Below are 14,498 nucleotides of genomic sequence, written 5' to 3'. Positions count from 1 at the left end.
CAAGGGGTTAATAGCCAACACATATAAACATACAATTCAACATTCAAAAGCCAAACAACCCAATTAAAAAAGAGACCTGGCCTCCTGACAGTCACTGCACTTGTGTCCACGTGAGGACCCATCTCGCCCACCAGCGCCACACAGAGCCGGAAGAGGGATGAGCACCTCTCTCCCCTCTGTCTAGCCCCACCGACCAGCCCCCAGCACTGCAGATGGTCCCACAGACACCTGCGAGCTGCACATGAGCTCAGACCGCACGCATGGCCAGCAGACAGCACAGGCTTTCAGCCTCACTAGTTGGTCTCAAACGTTATCAGTAGAAGTGTTGTTTACCGAAAAGATGCAAACACCCCAGACACTTTGAACGCAAATAAGCGGCCCAGTTCTTTTTAATAAAAGCACTGCTCAGTTATACAACAACTCTTCCTAACAGTCTTAAACTGGATAAAATAAAGATCAGAAAGCTAAGTGTTTTTCCAGATGAATTTTAGAAAGGAAAAACCACTATGGGGGGAGGTTACTTCTGGAGGAGCTTTAATAACTGAGAACAAATTTTTTTATCCCTACGTTTAAAAGTACATATTTTTAGTCGAAGCAACATTAAAGAAAAAATATCTAGAATGTATCTATTTATATATGCATGTGTGCACACCTAACACTCATGTACAAATACTATACACAAGAACATCTATTTTAGAAATGAACAACAACAATAAAGAATCATCATATCCCTACTATTATGGGTTAAGGCTTACATTTGCCTACTGCAATGGGTTAGGTCTTAAAAATGCTTCTCCCCTTAACTGCATCCTTCTACAACTGTTTATATTCCATTTTTAGCTGGTCTAAACAACCTGGCAGAAACCTGCGGTTGGGACATACAGAATTTGCACATGGAAACTCTTCGTCTAGAGACCCTGCCCCGACATTCAGCTGCAGGGGGACAGCTCCCAGCAATACGCATCTTCAGGATGAGAGGAAATGTCTTCCCAAGCTGTGTGCTCAGACCAGGAACCCACAGCCCAGCCTGACCAGTGTGAAACCATGTATAGAAACAGCAGAACGCTTGCTTCCCCAGCTGAAGGTTTCCATGGCGGCTCCTTCAGGAACGACGGACACACCCACTGTCCCGTGAGGGAGCCGCAGAGCAAGGGCAGTCACCTGTGCCGGCCAGTGAGGACAGAGAGGTGGGCCTTCTGGAGAAAGGCACATGAGATGCAGCTTTACAAGCACCATCACAGCAAGAAGACTAATTTCCCCAACACACAATATGAGTGAGCATTCTGCCAATGGATGCCAAAAGTTACAGTAAGTGCCGGCCCAGGAGGACTAATGTTCTCCCATGGAGCCCTCAGAAGCTGCAGGTGCACTGAATACAGTCTGTGAGCCCTCTTACTCACCAAAGGTTCGGATGCATATGTGTGTGTGCAGATTGCATGGAGAGCGTCAGGGAAACGCTTCTAAAGAGACATGCTGGAGCTCTCAAGAAACACACTAAATGAAACCAAAGAAGACCTGTAGTGAGCAGGCAGCAGCTCTGGAAGCGGGCAGCACAGAGGAGGCAAAGTCAGGACACAGACAGTGGGCAGGCTCCTGCAGCTGCGGGCGGCTCAGCCCAGAGGGACGCTGAGGAGAAGAGGGCAGGCGGACACCAGGAGCCACGGGGGCGCGCTCTGGCTCCTGCCCCCCCGCCCAGCACGCAGCTCCGAGAGCCGAGGGAGGGCAACAGGCACTGAGCGTGAACTTAATGGCACTGTGGGTCTAGACCTCCGCTGGACTCCCCACACAGCACTTCCAGGCTACGGGTGACCCATCTCAAATTTGGATCCAGCCATTTCCAGTGCAGACACCACCACTGCCCTGAATTCCACCAGCAAAGCTGAAACTAGCTGGCTGGGAAATGCTGGTTTCCCAGATCAGAGACTGGAGGAAACTGGAAGTCAGTATTAGACCTCCTCATGTCTGACACCAAGGGAGCAGATGCCCACAGCAATTTCAACATGACAGCCAACTGGCCCGTCCCCCACCTCCATCCTCCTGGGAATCGCCTCTCCTTCAGTTTTCTTTGCTGCTGCTTCTTGACCAGCTCCCTCTCAACTGGCCCTCCAGATGGCCCTCTCCTCCTCACAGCATCCCCGGAGCCTACCCCGAGAGCCGGCACCACAGCCCGGTCGTGACAAGCCAGGGCCTGCGGCCTTGCACACACCTCCCCCTGCCAGGCCCCCAAGTCCCCCGGACACCCGCCCCGCTGGCTGACCACACGCCTCCCCCCGCCAGGCCCCCAAGTCCCCCGGACACCCGCCCCGCTGGCTGACCACACGCCTCCCCCCCGCCAGGCCCCCGCGTCCCCCGGACACCCGCCCCGCTGGCTGACCACACGCCTCCCCCCGCCAGGCCCCCGCGTCCCCCGGACACCCGCCCTGTTGGCTGACCACAGACAACATCACAGTCTGGCTCTACCGTCAAGGCACTGGGCTCAGGCCCGCACCCCGGCCCCTGACTACTGCAGCCGCCTCCACGGCTGTGCACGCACACCCCCCACGGAAGGACGGAACACCCCCGACTGCCCACCCAGGCCTGTCCTGTGCTGGGTGCGAGCTCCGCGCAGGTGCAGCCGTCACGTTCACGACTGCACCGTGTCCAACTCATGTCCCCAAGGCACAGGGCCTGCCACACAGCAGGCACTCGTGTGTCGTGAGTGAACAAACAAGTGATGCTAACATAACCCTAAATTTATTCAACGTTTTCATTACAGAAAGACCCACTTCTGTCACTTGATACAGCAACTGGAAATAAAAATTCTGGATGAATCTGACACAAGACAATGCTTCAGTTCGACTCAAAAATTAAACTCATTTAACCTTTAACTCAATTTAAATTCTAAACTGATCAGCATTCAAGAATGATCCTGTACGTTAATATCAAAGAGCTGATCTAATTACTGACACAATTTAAAAGAAAATAAATTTAACAAACCAAGTGTATTTTGAGAGTTTACAGCTTAAATGACAGTAACGTTTTGAAAACAAAAGCTGAACATTATTCACTAATCGCAGATGGTTAAATACCAGAAAATAATAGATAAAAATGAACAATAAAAAACTCTGGAAATAAAATCCAAAGGCAAAATATCAGAAATAAATGTCAATGGTCTCAGAGCCTACACAGTTGTATTGTCACAAAGGGGAGTGGGAGCGCCATGAGGTACAGAGAGTCTGACGAAGCCGCTCTGAGCTCCAGCCACCAAGCCCCTTGTGTGGCGTCAGCAATGTCCCCTGTGAAATGGGCACAGCATCACCAGACAAGCTTTAAACATGTAAGCTGAACATCCTGTATGTCCGTGGTGCACACGTCACATGTTAGGAAGGCAAATACATGAAGACGCATCACCGTATCTGTTTTGTTCTGACAACACTAAATTTTGAGCCGAAATTTTCAAATGAGACATGAACTGGTGAACATTCTACTTTAAAGACATTCACATCCAGGCAGGGAAGCCCAAGAATACTAGAGTGGGTAGCCTATCCCTTCTCCAGGGGAATCTTCTTGACCCAGGAATCGAAGAGGGGTCTCCAGCATTTCAGGCGGATTCTTTCCCAGCTGAGCCACCAGGGAAGCCCCCACATCCAGGCCCCCAGCACAAAAGCGACCCCAATTCTCACTGCTAAACCCTGACGAGGCCTGTCCCCAGGCCCTCCTCCACCGCTCATGTCGAGAAGCAGCACTAGGGAAGGAAAGGTCACCTCTGTCGTGGAGTCAGTGCTGAAAACCAGAGTAAGTAGAGAGACCACCTCTTCTGCCTGCAGCCTCCCCCCAGGACTCCGGGAGCAGCCCCCTCGCCCCCTCCTCCTCTGCTGACAAAGGGGCCCCTGTGCAGGGCTGCACGCGGCAGCCGGCACTCAGCTCCTTGCCGGAGGCCTGGCCCTTCCGAGCGGAGTCCCAACACCTGACTCCTGGCAAGCCGACCCCTCTGGAAAAGGGCTCTGGAGTAAAATGGAAGTGACCTCCAAGGTGTTGCAACACGGTCATAGATCCCAGTGCTCCTCTCAGAGTTTAACCTCCTTTCTCTCACAATCTGAACAAGCCTTTTAACCAAGCTTCCCAACCACAGCTAATCAGCACACGGAACAGGGCACAGACTGCCAAGAGGCTGGCCAGAGGGCACTGGCAAGCGGGCCCAGTGGCACGGGGGCGGCGCCAAGATGAGCCAGGAGGGGTGGGAGCGCCTGCTGCAGCCAGGTCCATCCGCCGCACGCCGGCGACGCCTCCCGGGGGCCACAGGGGGCCGCTGACTTGGCCAACTCCACCAGAAACAGGCCCTGTGAAACCACAGGTCCCGAGGGGGGCCCCCCGAGAGCACACGGTCTAGGCCCTGTGAGCCTCAGGGTGAGGCCTACACATCCTTTCCTTAGGCTGAGAGTTGCTGCTTGGAGGAAATGTGGAAGAGCCCCCTGGCTTTTTTGGGAACTTTTTATCTTGTCTTGGGGTATAAATGATTAACAATGTTGTGATAAGTTTCAGGTGAACAGCAAAAGGACTCAGTCATCCATATACACGTATCCATCCCCCCAAACTCCTCCCGTCCAGGCTGCCACACAGCACCGAGCAGTTCCATGTGCTACACAGCAGGTCACTGTGGTTATTCATTTAAACACGGGCTTCCCTGCTGGCTCAGTGGTAAAGAATCTGCACGCCAATGCTGGCGGCGCGGGTTTGAGCCCTGGGTCAGGAAGAGCCCCCCTGGAGGATGGAATAGCTACCCGCTCGGTCTTCTTGCCCTGAGAATCCCCTGGACAGACAGAGGAGCCTGGCGGGCTACAGTCCATGGGGTTGCAAAGAGCTGGACACAACTTAGACACTAAACAACAGGCAACTCTAAGTTCCTTCTCTGAGTCTCTTTCCATTCTGTAAGTTCATTTGTATCATTTCTTTCTAGATTTGACATAATGCTATTTGCAGCAACATAGGTAGACCCAGAGACTGTCTCACTGAGTAAGTCAGAGAAGGAGAAATATTGTGTGACATCCCTTGTATGGAAAAGCCCAAGGCTTTTAACCAGGACACGAGTCCCCTCCTGGTGAGGGTAAACCAGATGTGGCGATGACTCACGAGTCCTGCACCAGTGAGGCTGCTGTCAGGAGTGTCCCCCAGGGAGCACACACCACTCAGCCCGCGTCTCCTCCTCCAGGGACGAGGGCAGGCCTTGCAGCAGGTCGAGGCTTCTCACAGCTGTGTAGAGGCCACGGGAGGCCTGCTTCTTTGGGAAAGCTGCAGTGCCAACCTTTCAAAAGCAGGCGTGGACAGAGGGCAGGTTCAACACCTAGAGGATTTCAGGACTTTTCACAAGCCCCCGAGGAAAGCACCCGCTCCCTCTGCTTGAAATTAGCCAATATAGCCCCTCTACTCTAAAGGGCTCGCGTACTTCAAACGTTGGAAACTTGTTAAAAAAGAAAAAAAACTCATTCTGACAGTTTGGAGTTCATATTTAGAACTCATGTATTTCTAACTGTTATTCAACTGTTCATTTCTTCCTTCTAAGAGGACCCTGGCAGACTGAAAATTAAATGAACCAACCCACGGACACAGGCATGGGAGTCTTGTCATTCTGTCAGCCTGAAACACAGCAGTAAGACCGACAGAAATAAAACTTACACGGCTCTCTTCTCTTAGATGCATCTGGAAAGTTCTAAATCTCAGCGACACTTGCTTGAAAAGGCCCAATGACCCTGCTCCCACCTTTCACTCTGCCCAGTAAACAGTGAGCCTGTACAACAGGCTAAAAAACTTGAGGCAAAGGGGAAAAGAAAGAGTCTGAAAGCCAGAGAAGCCACGCATAGCCTGCCTGTCCTTTTCTGGGTCAGAAACCGCACAGGAACATGCGGCATCACACCTTTCTGTGGCCGTGCGGTACCGGCCTGTGGTGTGGGGGCCTGTGCCCACCTCCCCTGCGGCACGAGCCGCAGAGTCGACCCAGGAGGAGCCCCGTCCCCCACCACGCGGCCCTGCAGTCACCTGAAGGCGCTCTGCGCGCTCACTTGCCTGCGCCTCACGGAGCCGCCCCGGACGGCCAGTCTGGGACAGGCACTCCTCCCGAGACGCTCCCCCCAAGATCGCTGCCCTGGCTCCCCTCACCACGTCCGCCATCCGGCTGAAGACGCCAGCGTCTCGCTTGTACAGAAGCCTGAGTGAAGTGTGCGCACGATCTGACCTGGGCTCCTGCCGACCTAAGTCAGGACAGCCTCCCCCCACACACACGCTCCTGCTAACTCAGCCCTGAGCCAGAAGCCACAGGTTCACCAGGGCACCAACACCTGCTCTGAAAGCAGACTCTCCGTGTGAAGCCACAGGGCCTGGCAAGGCCTCCTCTCAGAGACATGCCTGTTTGACTCCAGAGGCCTCCTTGAGGAACATTCTGTGACGTAAGTAATTAGATTTATAAGCACACACAACACAGATCATTATTTTGAGCTACTGAAGAAAAGCCGTGAGACATCTAAATTGGCTGCAGGTAGAATTCCTGTGGCGCATGTTCCAGCGTCCCTTTCCTGGGAGCACTTCTTCAGGTGTTTATCCTTAAGAATACTCTTCCCTTCCTGAAACACCAATCACAATAAAGCAAGCGCTGTGTCCATACTGAAACTGCCCAGTCTGTTGGGGAGAAGGAGCTTGCCGGCACCCCGGGAAGGCTGGCATGCCACACCGACTCTCAGGATCCACCCTGACCTGGAACCAGGGGGCCAAAGGGCACCGAGGTCCCACGCAGAGAGTGCACAGTAGGCCCAGGCTGGGCAGGGTCAGCAACCCCAGACGGACCCCCGACAGCCTCACGTTCTCTTGATGGTCCCCTCAAATATTCAAAGGTGAACAGGAGAGCAGCAAATGCATACAGAAATCATCAGTCACTGTCCGTTCAAACCAATGGACTCCATCAGACTGAGTCCAACTTCCCTTCATGAAGGTCTCACAGGCATCTTCCTTCCTTCAGGGGAGTGAGGGCATTAGCACCTTCCAAGGTGAACGCCTGGCAGTGCACCCAAGGGTCAACCTCCTCCCAGGAGGAACACAGAGGCCCTGCCATGACACTCTCTCAGGCCCCAGGGGGTTCTGGTGCATCCCCCTCGGCCAGCCAGCTACCCAAGTCCTCAGAGGAGGCAATGCCTAACCTCCATGCTCCTCCCAATCCTCAACACCAGAGGTGGCGGAGCCAGATGCCAGGAGGCAGGAATGACATCAACAACCCGAACCATATATTCTTATCAAGTAAAAAACGGCCTGCATGTGGTTTTAAATTTTTCAACACACAGAAAGCTTTACAATGGTTTACTTTGGCTGGCCTATAACTTTTTCACTTGCATTTGGTATTTTTCTAAAAAGCTTTATATAGAACAAATTAAAAAATGAACAATGAAGATAACTCTTTGATAGACACGAAAAGTACATCCAATTAATTCTCTCTAGCCTCCCAGAACCAAAAGTCCTACTACTATTTCCATAATGTTAAGTATAACCCAGGGTTGTACAGTCCATTTTTAAGTAATCAAATACTATGATCAACTTTGCTGCTGCTGCTGCTAAGTCGCTTCAGTCGTGTCTGACTCTTCTGCAGCCCATCAGGCTCCTCTGCCCTTGGGATTTTCCAGGCAAGAGTACTGGAGTGGGTTGTCATTGCCTTCTCCATGATCAACTTTATGGAAAACCATACAAGCCCAAAATAACCTTGGAAATACAAATATACCCTCCTGCCCTTATTTTACATTTTAGACATTGTGGCAAATAACGATGAGGCCAAAGCTTTGCTGCCACAGGAAGACAGTGTGGGGGGAATCAGTCAAGCTCTTGCAAAAAACCTGAATAAGACAGTTGTTCATAGAAACTCGACACTGGCAGGAAGCTACAAGAGTGGGACTATTACACCACTTTCCAAACTGCTATTCCTCACTCACATTTTTAGGAAAGGTGAGTAATGGATCTTATGCAAAAATGAAATCAATGACCACTGTATGAAGCCATATGTACAAGTAAATGGACTAATACAAGCAGCAGGAATCCTACTTTGTACAGAAGGGTGGAAGGAATTCCACTACAGACAGATGTCGGGGGCCAACTTCTTATTGACCTACTGAAGAAAGCAGCAAGGCTCAGAGGAAACCAATGCCGGACTCACAAGCACTCAGGATGAAGGGTGAGAACGGCGGCCCAGCATCCTGAGGACGCCCTGCTCAACACCCCCTTGGCCGCGCCCACCACAGGAGCCGGAGGATACACCCTGGAGGGTGCCAATGGCTCCCCCTGCGAAAAGCCAAGCGGTGGGAGAGCCCCCTAGAGGAGCAGACCTCCTTCTCTCAGACGGCAGTTCTGACCAGAAGCCTTCCTTCCAGACCCAGAGGGCCAACTTGAGGAAAAAGCTCCATGACGCGACTCTTCTGGAAAGTAGAGGAGGGGCCACTTTCAAACTCACTTAATGTAGAGAGAAAAACCCAAATGCCCAAACCTCACAAAGACATCACCAAAAAGTTATACGCAACACCCCTCACGAACTTAAAATACAAATCCTAAATAGCAAATTTATCTTTCCTAAACTAAACAGCAAGTTCATCTTTCAATTATTTATTCCTGGCTGCGCTGGCTTTCTGTTGCTATACGCAGGCTCTTCTCTAGATGGGGCGTAGGCCTCTCACAGAGGCGGCCTCGCTCGCTGAGGCTCGCAGGCTCCAGGCACATGGGCTTCACTAGTTGTGGCCCATGGGCTTAGTTGTTCCACAGCATATGGGATCTTTCTGGACCAGAGAACCAGTCTCCTCTGAGTTGGCCCACAGATTCTTAACCACTGGACCACCAAGGAAGTCCCCAAATAGCAAATTTAAACCATTAATATGTATGGGGAAAAAAAAGATTATACCATGAATTAAATGATGTGGTACAAAGTTCCAAGGTTGATTTAGGCTCCTAAAACTAACTTATTGCACATTTAAAGAATAAAGGAGAAAAACATGTTTATGTTGACAAATCCACAAAAACTGTTTAACAAAATTCAACAGGTTGAGGAAGCACTTTCAGAGTGAGAGGGGTCACCTATGAAAGCCAACAAAGGCAGCAGTCACCCTGCTGTTCCCCCACGACTGGGAACATGTAAGGAGGTCCACTGTGATGATTTTTATTCACTGTCATACTGGAGGTTCTAGTCAATGCAACAAAAGTAACAGAAGGCAAAAAGATCAGAAAGAAAGAAGCAAAGCATCTTTACTTACAGACATCATGATTTTCTACAGAGAAAATCCTAACGAAACTACAAAAGAATTCTTGGAACTAAGAAGTTAATTTAGTGTTATGTACCAGCAGCAGTAGTTTAAAAGCAAAAAAAAAAAAAAGAAAAAGAAAAAGAAATTAAGTGGATTTAGAGTACCATCAAAAACAAAGCATTTAGAAATAAGTTTTACAAAATACATTCAAGATCTTCAAGCTGGAAACTACCAAACATTACTGAGAAAAATTAAATAGAATCTAAACAAATGCAGAGACAAACCACAATCATGAACTGGAAAATTCAATTTAAGATGTCAACCCTCCCAAAGTTGATACATAGATTCAATGAATTCCAATCAAAATCCCAGTAGGCATTTTTGGAGAAACTGACACCTTGATTCTAAAAGTCATATGGGAAATTGAAACCTAGAAACCAAGACAATCTTTCAAAAAAAAGGCGGGGGGGGGGGGGGGGGGGGGTGGAAGACTCAGACTTATCACAAAGCTACATCAAGTCGGTATAGAACTGGCACAGAATAGATGAAAAGATCAGCTGAACAAAACACTGTCCAGACATGTATAACCCACACACGTATGGTCATGTGACCGATCTGCAACAAAAGCACGGAGGCAATTCCCTGGAGAAAGGAATTGGTTCCCCACTCCCTTCCCTCAGCAAATGATGCTGAAACAACTAAGTAACTTGGAAAAAACTGAGACCCTCACAAGTTAATTCGAGATGATGGAATACCTATCTAAACAGGAAAAGCTAAAATTACATTTTTCAAAGAATTGAGAATGTGAAATCAGAGTAGGCAAATATTTCTTAGAGACACAAAATATGATGAACAGAAAGGAAAAAATAGTTGGGTGTTCCTCAAAATTAAAAACTTCTATTCATTAAAGACATTATTAGAAAAATAAAAACATAAGTCCCCAAACGTGAGAAAATGATCAATACAAATATCTGATCACCAAATTGTAAACAGAACTACAAATTGAAAACACCAATTAAAAACACACAAGAGACCTGCCTCACAATGAATACTTACGGAGAACAGTGTTCAGAGATTAGTCAACAGGAAAGGGCAGGTCAGCACACAGAGAGAATACTTCATACCCACCAAGACGGCTAAGGCTCTAAAAACTATCACCACCAGGCTTGAGTGCACACCACAAACTCACCTACATTCCTGGTAAAAATGCAAAATGGTAAACTGGGGAAAGGGTTGGCAATTTCTTAGGAGGTTACACATCCATTTGCCATGCAATTCACACCTAGGAATTCACTCAAGAGAAATGAAAACATCTGTCCATAAAGAGGCCTGAACAAGAGTACTCTTAGCAGTTTTATTCACGGTAGCCCCAAACTGGCCAACTCAGCTCTCCAGCAACACGAGAATGAACAAGCTGTGTAATATTCATACAACAGCCACTACTTCCTAAAAAAGAGTGAACCACTTACCGATGCACACAACAACATGGGTGGACTTCGACAACGCCACTGAATCAAATACAAAAACACTATATATTGTATGGCTCCATGTATATAAATTTCAAGAACTGGCAAAACTAACCCAACATGACAGAAATCAGAACACTGGATGCCAACGGGAAGGGCTGACTGAAAGGGGGCATGAGGGAACTTTCTAGAGTGTTTTATATCTTGCTTTGGGTTGGAGGTTGCATGGCTTTACATATCTGCAAAAACTAAATGAACTTTATGACTTAAAAATCTATGAATTTTACAATATTATGCAATTTTTGCCTTGGTTTTGTAAATGAAATTGTTAATTCTGAGTACTCACAGACATGATTTTTATGCTATTCTAATTCTGAACACTCCCTCCCTTGAAATTAACCACATGGAACAGACCCCTGGTTTGCGGGCCCCCCACACACACCAATTGCCTCCATGCAGAACCCTTAACTTCAGCCAGCACCCAACCACCTCCATGTTCCAGCCTGGCATGGAGCCAGGAGCCAGGGCTGCTGTGGAACGGGAGGCCCTCCCCTCCTCTCCCCACTCTGCTCGGAAGCGGGCTGTGGCACCTCGCACCCAGAGCCCAGCCTGCAGATGCCGAGGGGAAAGCTGGGGGCCGGACTCCCAGGACCATCCCCCAGCAGACCCAGCTGACTGCCCACCCGCCTGTGCTTCTCCCCCAGAGAAACGGGCCACACCTGGCGTCTCATTAAGGCCTTGGTGGAGGAGCGTGCTTTCTGCAGCCCAGCCTAACCCTGACCCGATGCAGCGGGCACAGAGTGCAGAAGCCAAGCCAAGCCGCAAACTCCCTCTGGTCTCACACTTCGCGATGGGCACAGAGGGCACTTTAAGAGGGGCTTTTCCTCCTACCTTTTCTTCCCCAAATTCACTGTGTCTTTAAAAAAAAAAAAGAATTCAACACATAATTTCTGTGATTTACTGTGCAACCAAACATGCTAAAAGACAAAATGACATTTTCTCTACAAAGTATTTGGTGCCTGTGATTTTCTGAACACTACAGCCAGATGGTTCTCATAGAAATAGAGAACAGTGTATTCATATAGTTCAAAGGTTTGCTTATTTTTCGTCTTAAAAAAAGACTATTGATTATAACATGCAGCTCTACAGGAAAAGTCTCGACAGAGGAGGTGAAAACTGATATTTATTACTGCACTTGTGCTCATTATGGCCGTCTCTGACAGGAGTCCATTGAAATCAATTTTTATGTTTCTTATGTATTTTCTTTATCAAACGTTCCCGGCACTGTGTTTATTAGCCAGTTAAGACAAAGGCAGAGCAGAGGAGTGGGTGGTTCTCCCCTCTTCCGTCAGAAAGAACAAGAGCTGCAATTTTAACACAGCTGCTGTTCACAATCAACGAATGAAGGAAATGGAATGTTACATTTCAGAACATTAAAAAGTGCTTTAACTTTATGTTTTTACAATTAGCGAAAATACCAGAGATAGTTCAAAAAAAGGAAGAAGGGAGTTCCATTAGAAATGGTAACATGCTAAACTTCCTCTGAAAAAGGAATTTTCCACCCTTCCCCTCAGCCACACACACGCCAACGTCAGACACCATTTCCAAGAGCCCCAGTGGGGCTCCCGATTAAGCGATTCCAGGACTCTGGAATAAAACTCACCTGGCAAGCTGATGAACAGTGAAGGCTGGTACCGATTTAAAAATCAAGACTAGGCAAGCAGCTCCCTGTCACCAAATTTCCAGAGGGATCCCCACAGCCCACTTGCTTAAGAACCAAAGTGTTCAACGCTCACAGTACCTCTGTAAACGTACACATTAACACATTTTGGGGCTCCTAATTGCAGGTTTTGCTGCTATGGTTAATCAGAGGTGGAAGGTTCCTGGGCAACAAGCACAGATGCTAAAAATGAACCATCATGGCCCCACCATTTCTAGCGAGATGCTAATTTCTGTGATTTGTAGCATGTGGCTCATGCTACCCTGTGGTCAATGGCGAACAAGCAATAACCATATTCTCGCTGATGCTCTAAACACGCCATGCAGTGGGTGTCACACAGGATGTTCACTCACCCAGTGTCTGGGGTCTTCCCGCCATGCAGCTTTATCCCATGCAGACCCTGCTCACAACCAGAGATCTCCATCTTCCCCAGAGGGCTGTCCATTACTTTGTATTTCATTTCACAGGTCTCGTCCATTCTCCCAAGTACCTGAAGAGAACAATTACTACAGTTAAGCCTATGTGAAAAAGTTTGGTCACTTCTAAAGCATAACAGAAGCCCCAGCTATATAAGACATAAAACATCTTCTGAAGCTTTTTCCCCCATTTTTTGAATTTAATCATAACGTGTCATTTTTATAAGTTACTTTAGAGACAGAAAATCACCGTAATTACACAGAACAGCAGTACGTTCTCCTTTCATTTCCTTAAATTACTATCTCCCTTTCTTCTCATTTATCTCTAACCAATGCATAGTCAAAGATGAAATTAAAGCTTCTCTTAAATAGTCCCAAAAACTATTTAAAATAAAACAATTACCAACAACTTTTTCAATGACAACAGAAAACAAACCATTTGATATTTTGAATAAAGTACATTTAGCAATAGAGCAAAAAAAAAAACAAAACAAAAAAAAAACAAAAACAAACAAAAAACACCAATAGAGCGTTATGGAGTAAATTTACAGAAACAGTACAATTCAACTCTGCTTCTCACACAACGGCCCCTGTGCTAACAGACGGCTGGCAGGTAGGTGCACGCTGGAACAGCTCTTTCCTTCTGGAAAGCACACAGATTCAGGCACAAAGTGTACGAGAGCCATCCTGTGATGTATCATCCCTGCGAATTTTGAGGGATGTTCATTTTGGTCAACTCAGCAAAGGTTTACAAGAAAGAAAAGCTGTACTAAGAGCCAGGACCAAGGTCTAGCCCAACTGGATTAAAAAAAAACAAAAACAAAAAACTCTCTCGACTCCAGAGGCGAGGGCTGTGGGAAGCCCACCTGGCCCGGAGCGGCGCGGAGCCACTTCTTGCCCGCAGGGACTCCTGCCCTACCTCCACTAACACGCCTCTCTCCAGAGCTCCACCCTCAGCCACAGCGGCCTAGGGTACACGGAGCCCCGGGGCAAGGCCTCCCTCTGAGCTCGCCTGCTTACCTGACCTCTCAACCTCTGTGTCCCGAAAACACTTCAAATGAACTTGTCCAAAACTGTAACCTTGCACACAGCACTTCCACCCATCCCTGCCCTCACCCAAACCCGGATTTACCCTGGACGACGCGTTCCCTTGCACCCCGCCAGCTGCACCTCCACAGGCACTCATCTCTCACTGCCAGCGCTTTCATTTCCACCCCATCCTCCAGGACTCTCCCACCAACTCTCACCTCCCTGAGGAAGGGCTCCCAGCCCTCAATACACCTGGGCTCTTCCCACGCCAACCATCCCTCAGCTAAAACACTAACGACATGAAGGCCACAGCAGGGCCAGCAAACTGCAGCCCACGGGCCAAACCCAGCCCAGCACCTGCTTTTGTAAATAAAGCTTTATTGGGCTACACCCATGCTCACCACTTGCAGGCTGCTGGCCATGGCTGCCTTCACGCTCCAGGGGCTGAGCCAACTGGCTGTCCTGCAGCCGTAAGCCACAAGCGCTCCTCACACACCTCGAGGGCTCCAGTCTCCGGGTGTGGACACCAGAGACTGCCCCCTCCCTGACCATCCAGCCTGCACCACGCAGCCTGCCGTCTGCTTTACTGTGAGACCTCAACACACCTCCACTGCTCTTGCCCCATGTT

General features: G+C 48.8%; 1 protein-coding gene across 3 annotated transcripts in view; it reads right to left on the bottom strand.

The window, feature by feature from the left end:
- Window positions 1–14,498, bottom strand: part of MGMT (O-6-methylguanine-DNA methyltransferase) — a 277,591-nt gene that overhangs the window by 212,859 nt on the left and 50,234 nt on the right. For all 3 annotated transcript variants that reach the window (XM_070470422.1, XM_070470423.1, XM_070470424.1), the window contains exon 2: window positions 12,779–12,915. In XM_070470422.1, the coding sequence (XP_070326523.1) occupies window positions 12,779–12,903 (125 nt within the window). In that variant the 5' untranslated portion in view covers window positions 12,904–12,915. The remainder of the gene's footprint in view (window positions 1–12,778; window positions 12,916–14,498) is intronic.

Source organism: Odocoileus virginianus, chromosome 7 (assembly GCF_023699985.2).
Source record: "Odocoileus virginianus isolate 20LAN1187 ecotype Illinois chromosome 7, Ovbor_1.2, whole genome shotgun sequence".
NCBI lineage: Eukaryota > Metazoa > Chordata > Mammalia > Artiodactyla > Cervidae > Odocoileus > Odocoileus virginianus.
This window is presented reverse-complemented; position numbering and strand designations above follow the sequence as displayed.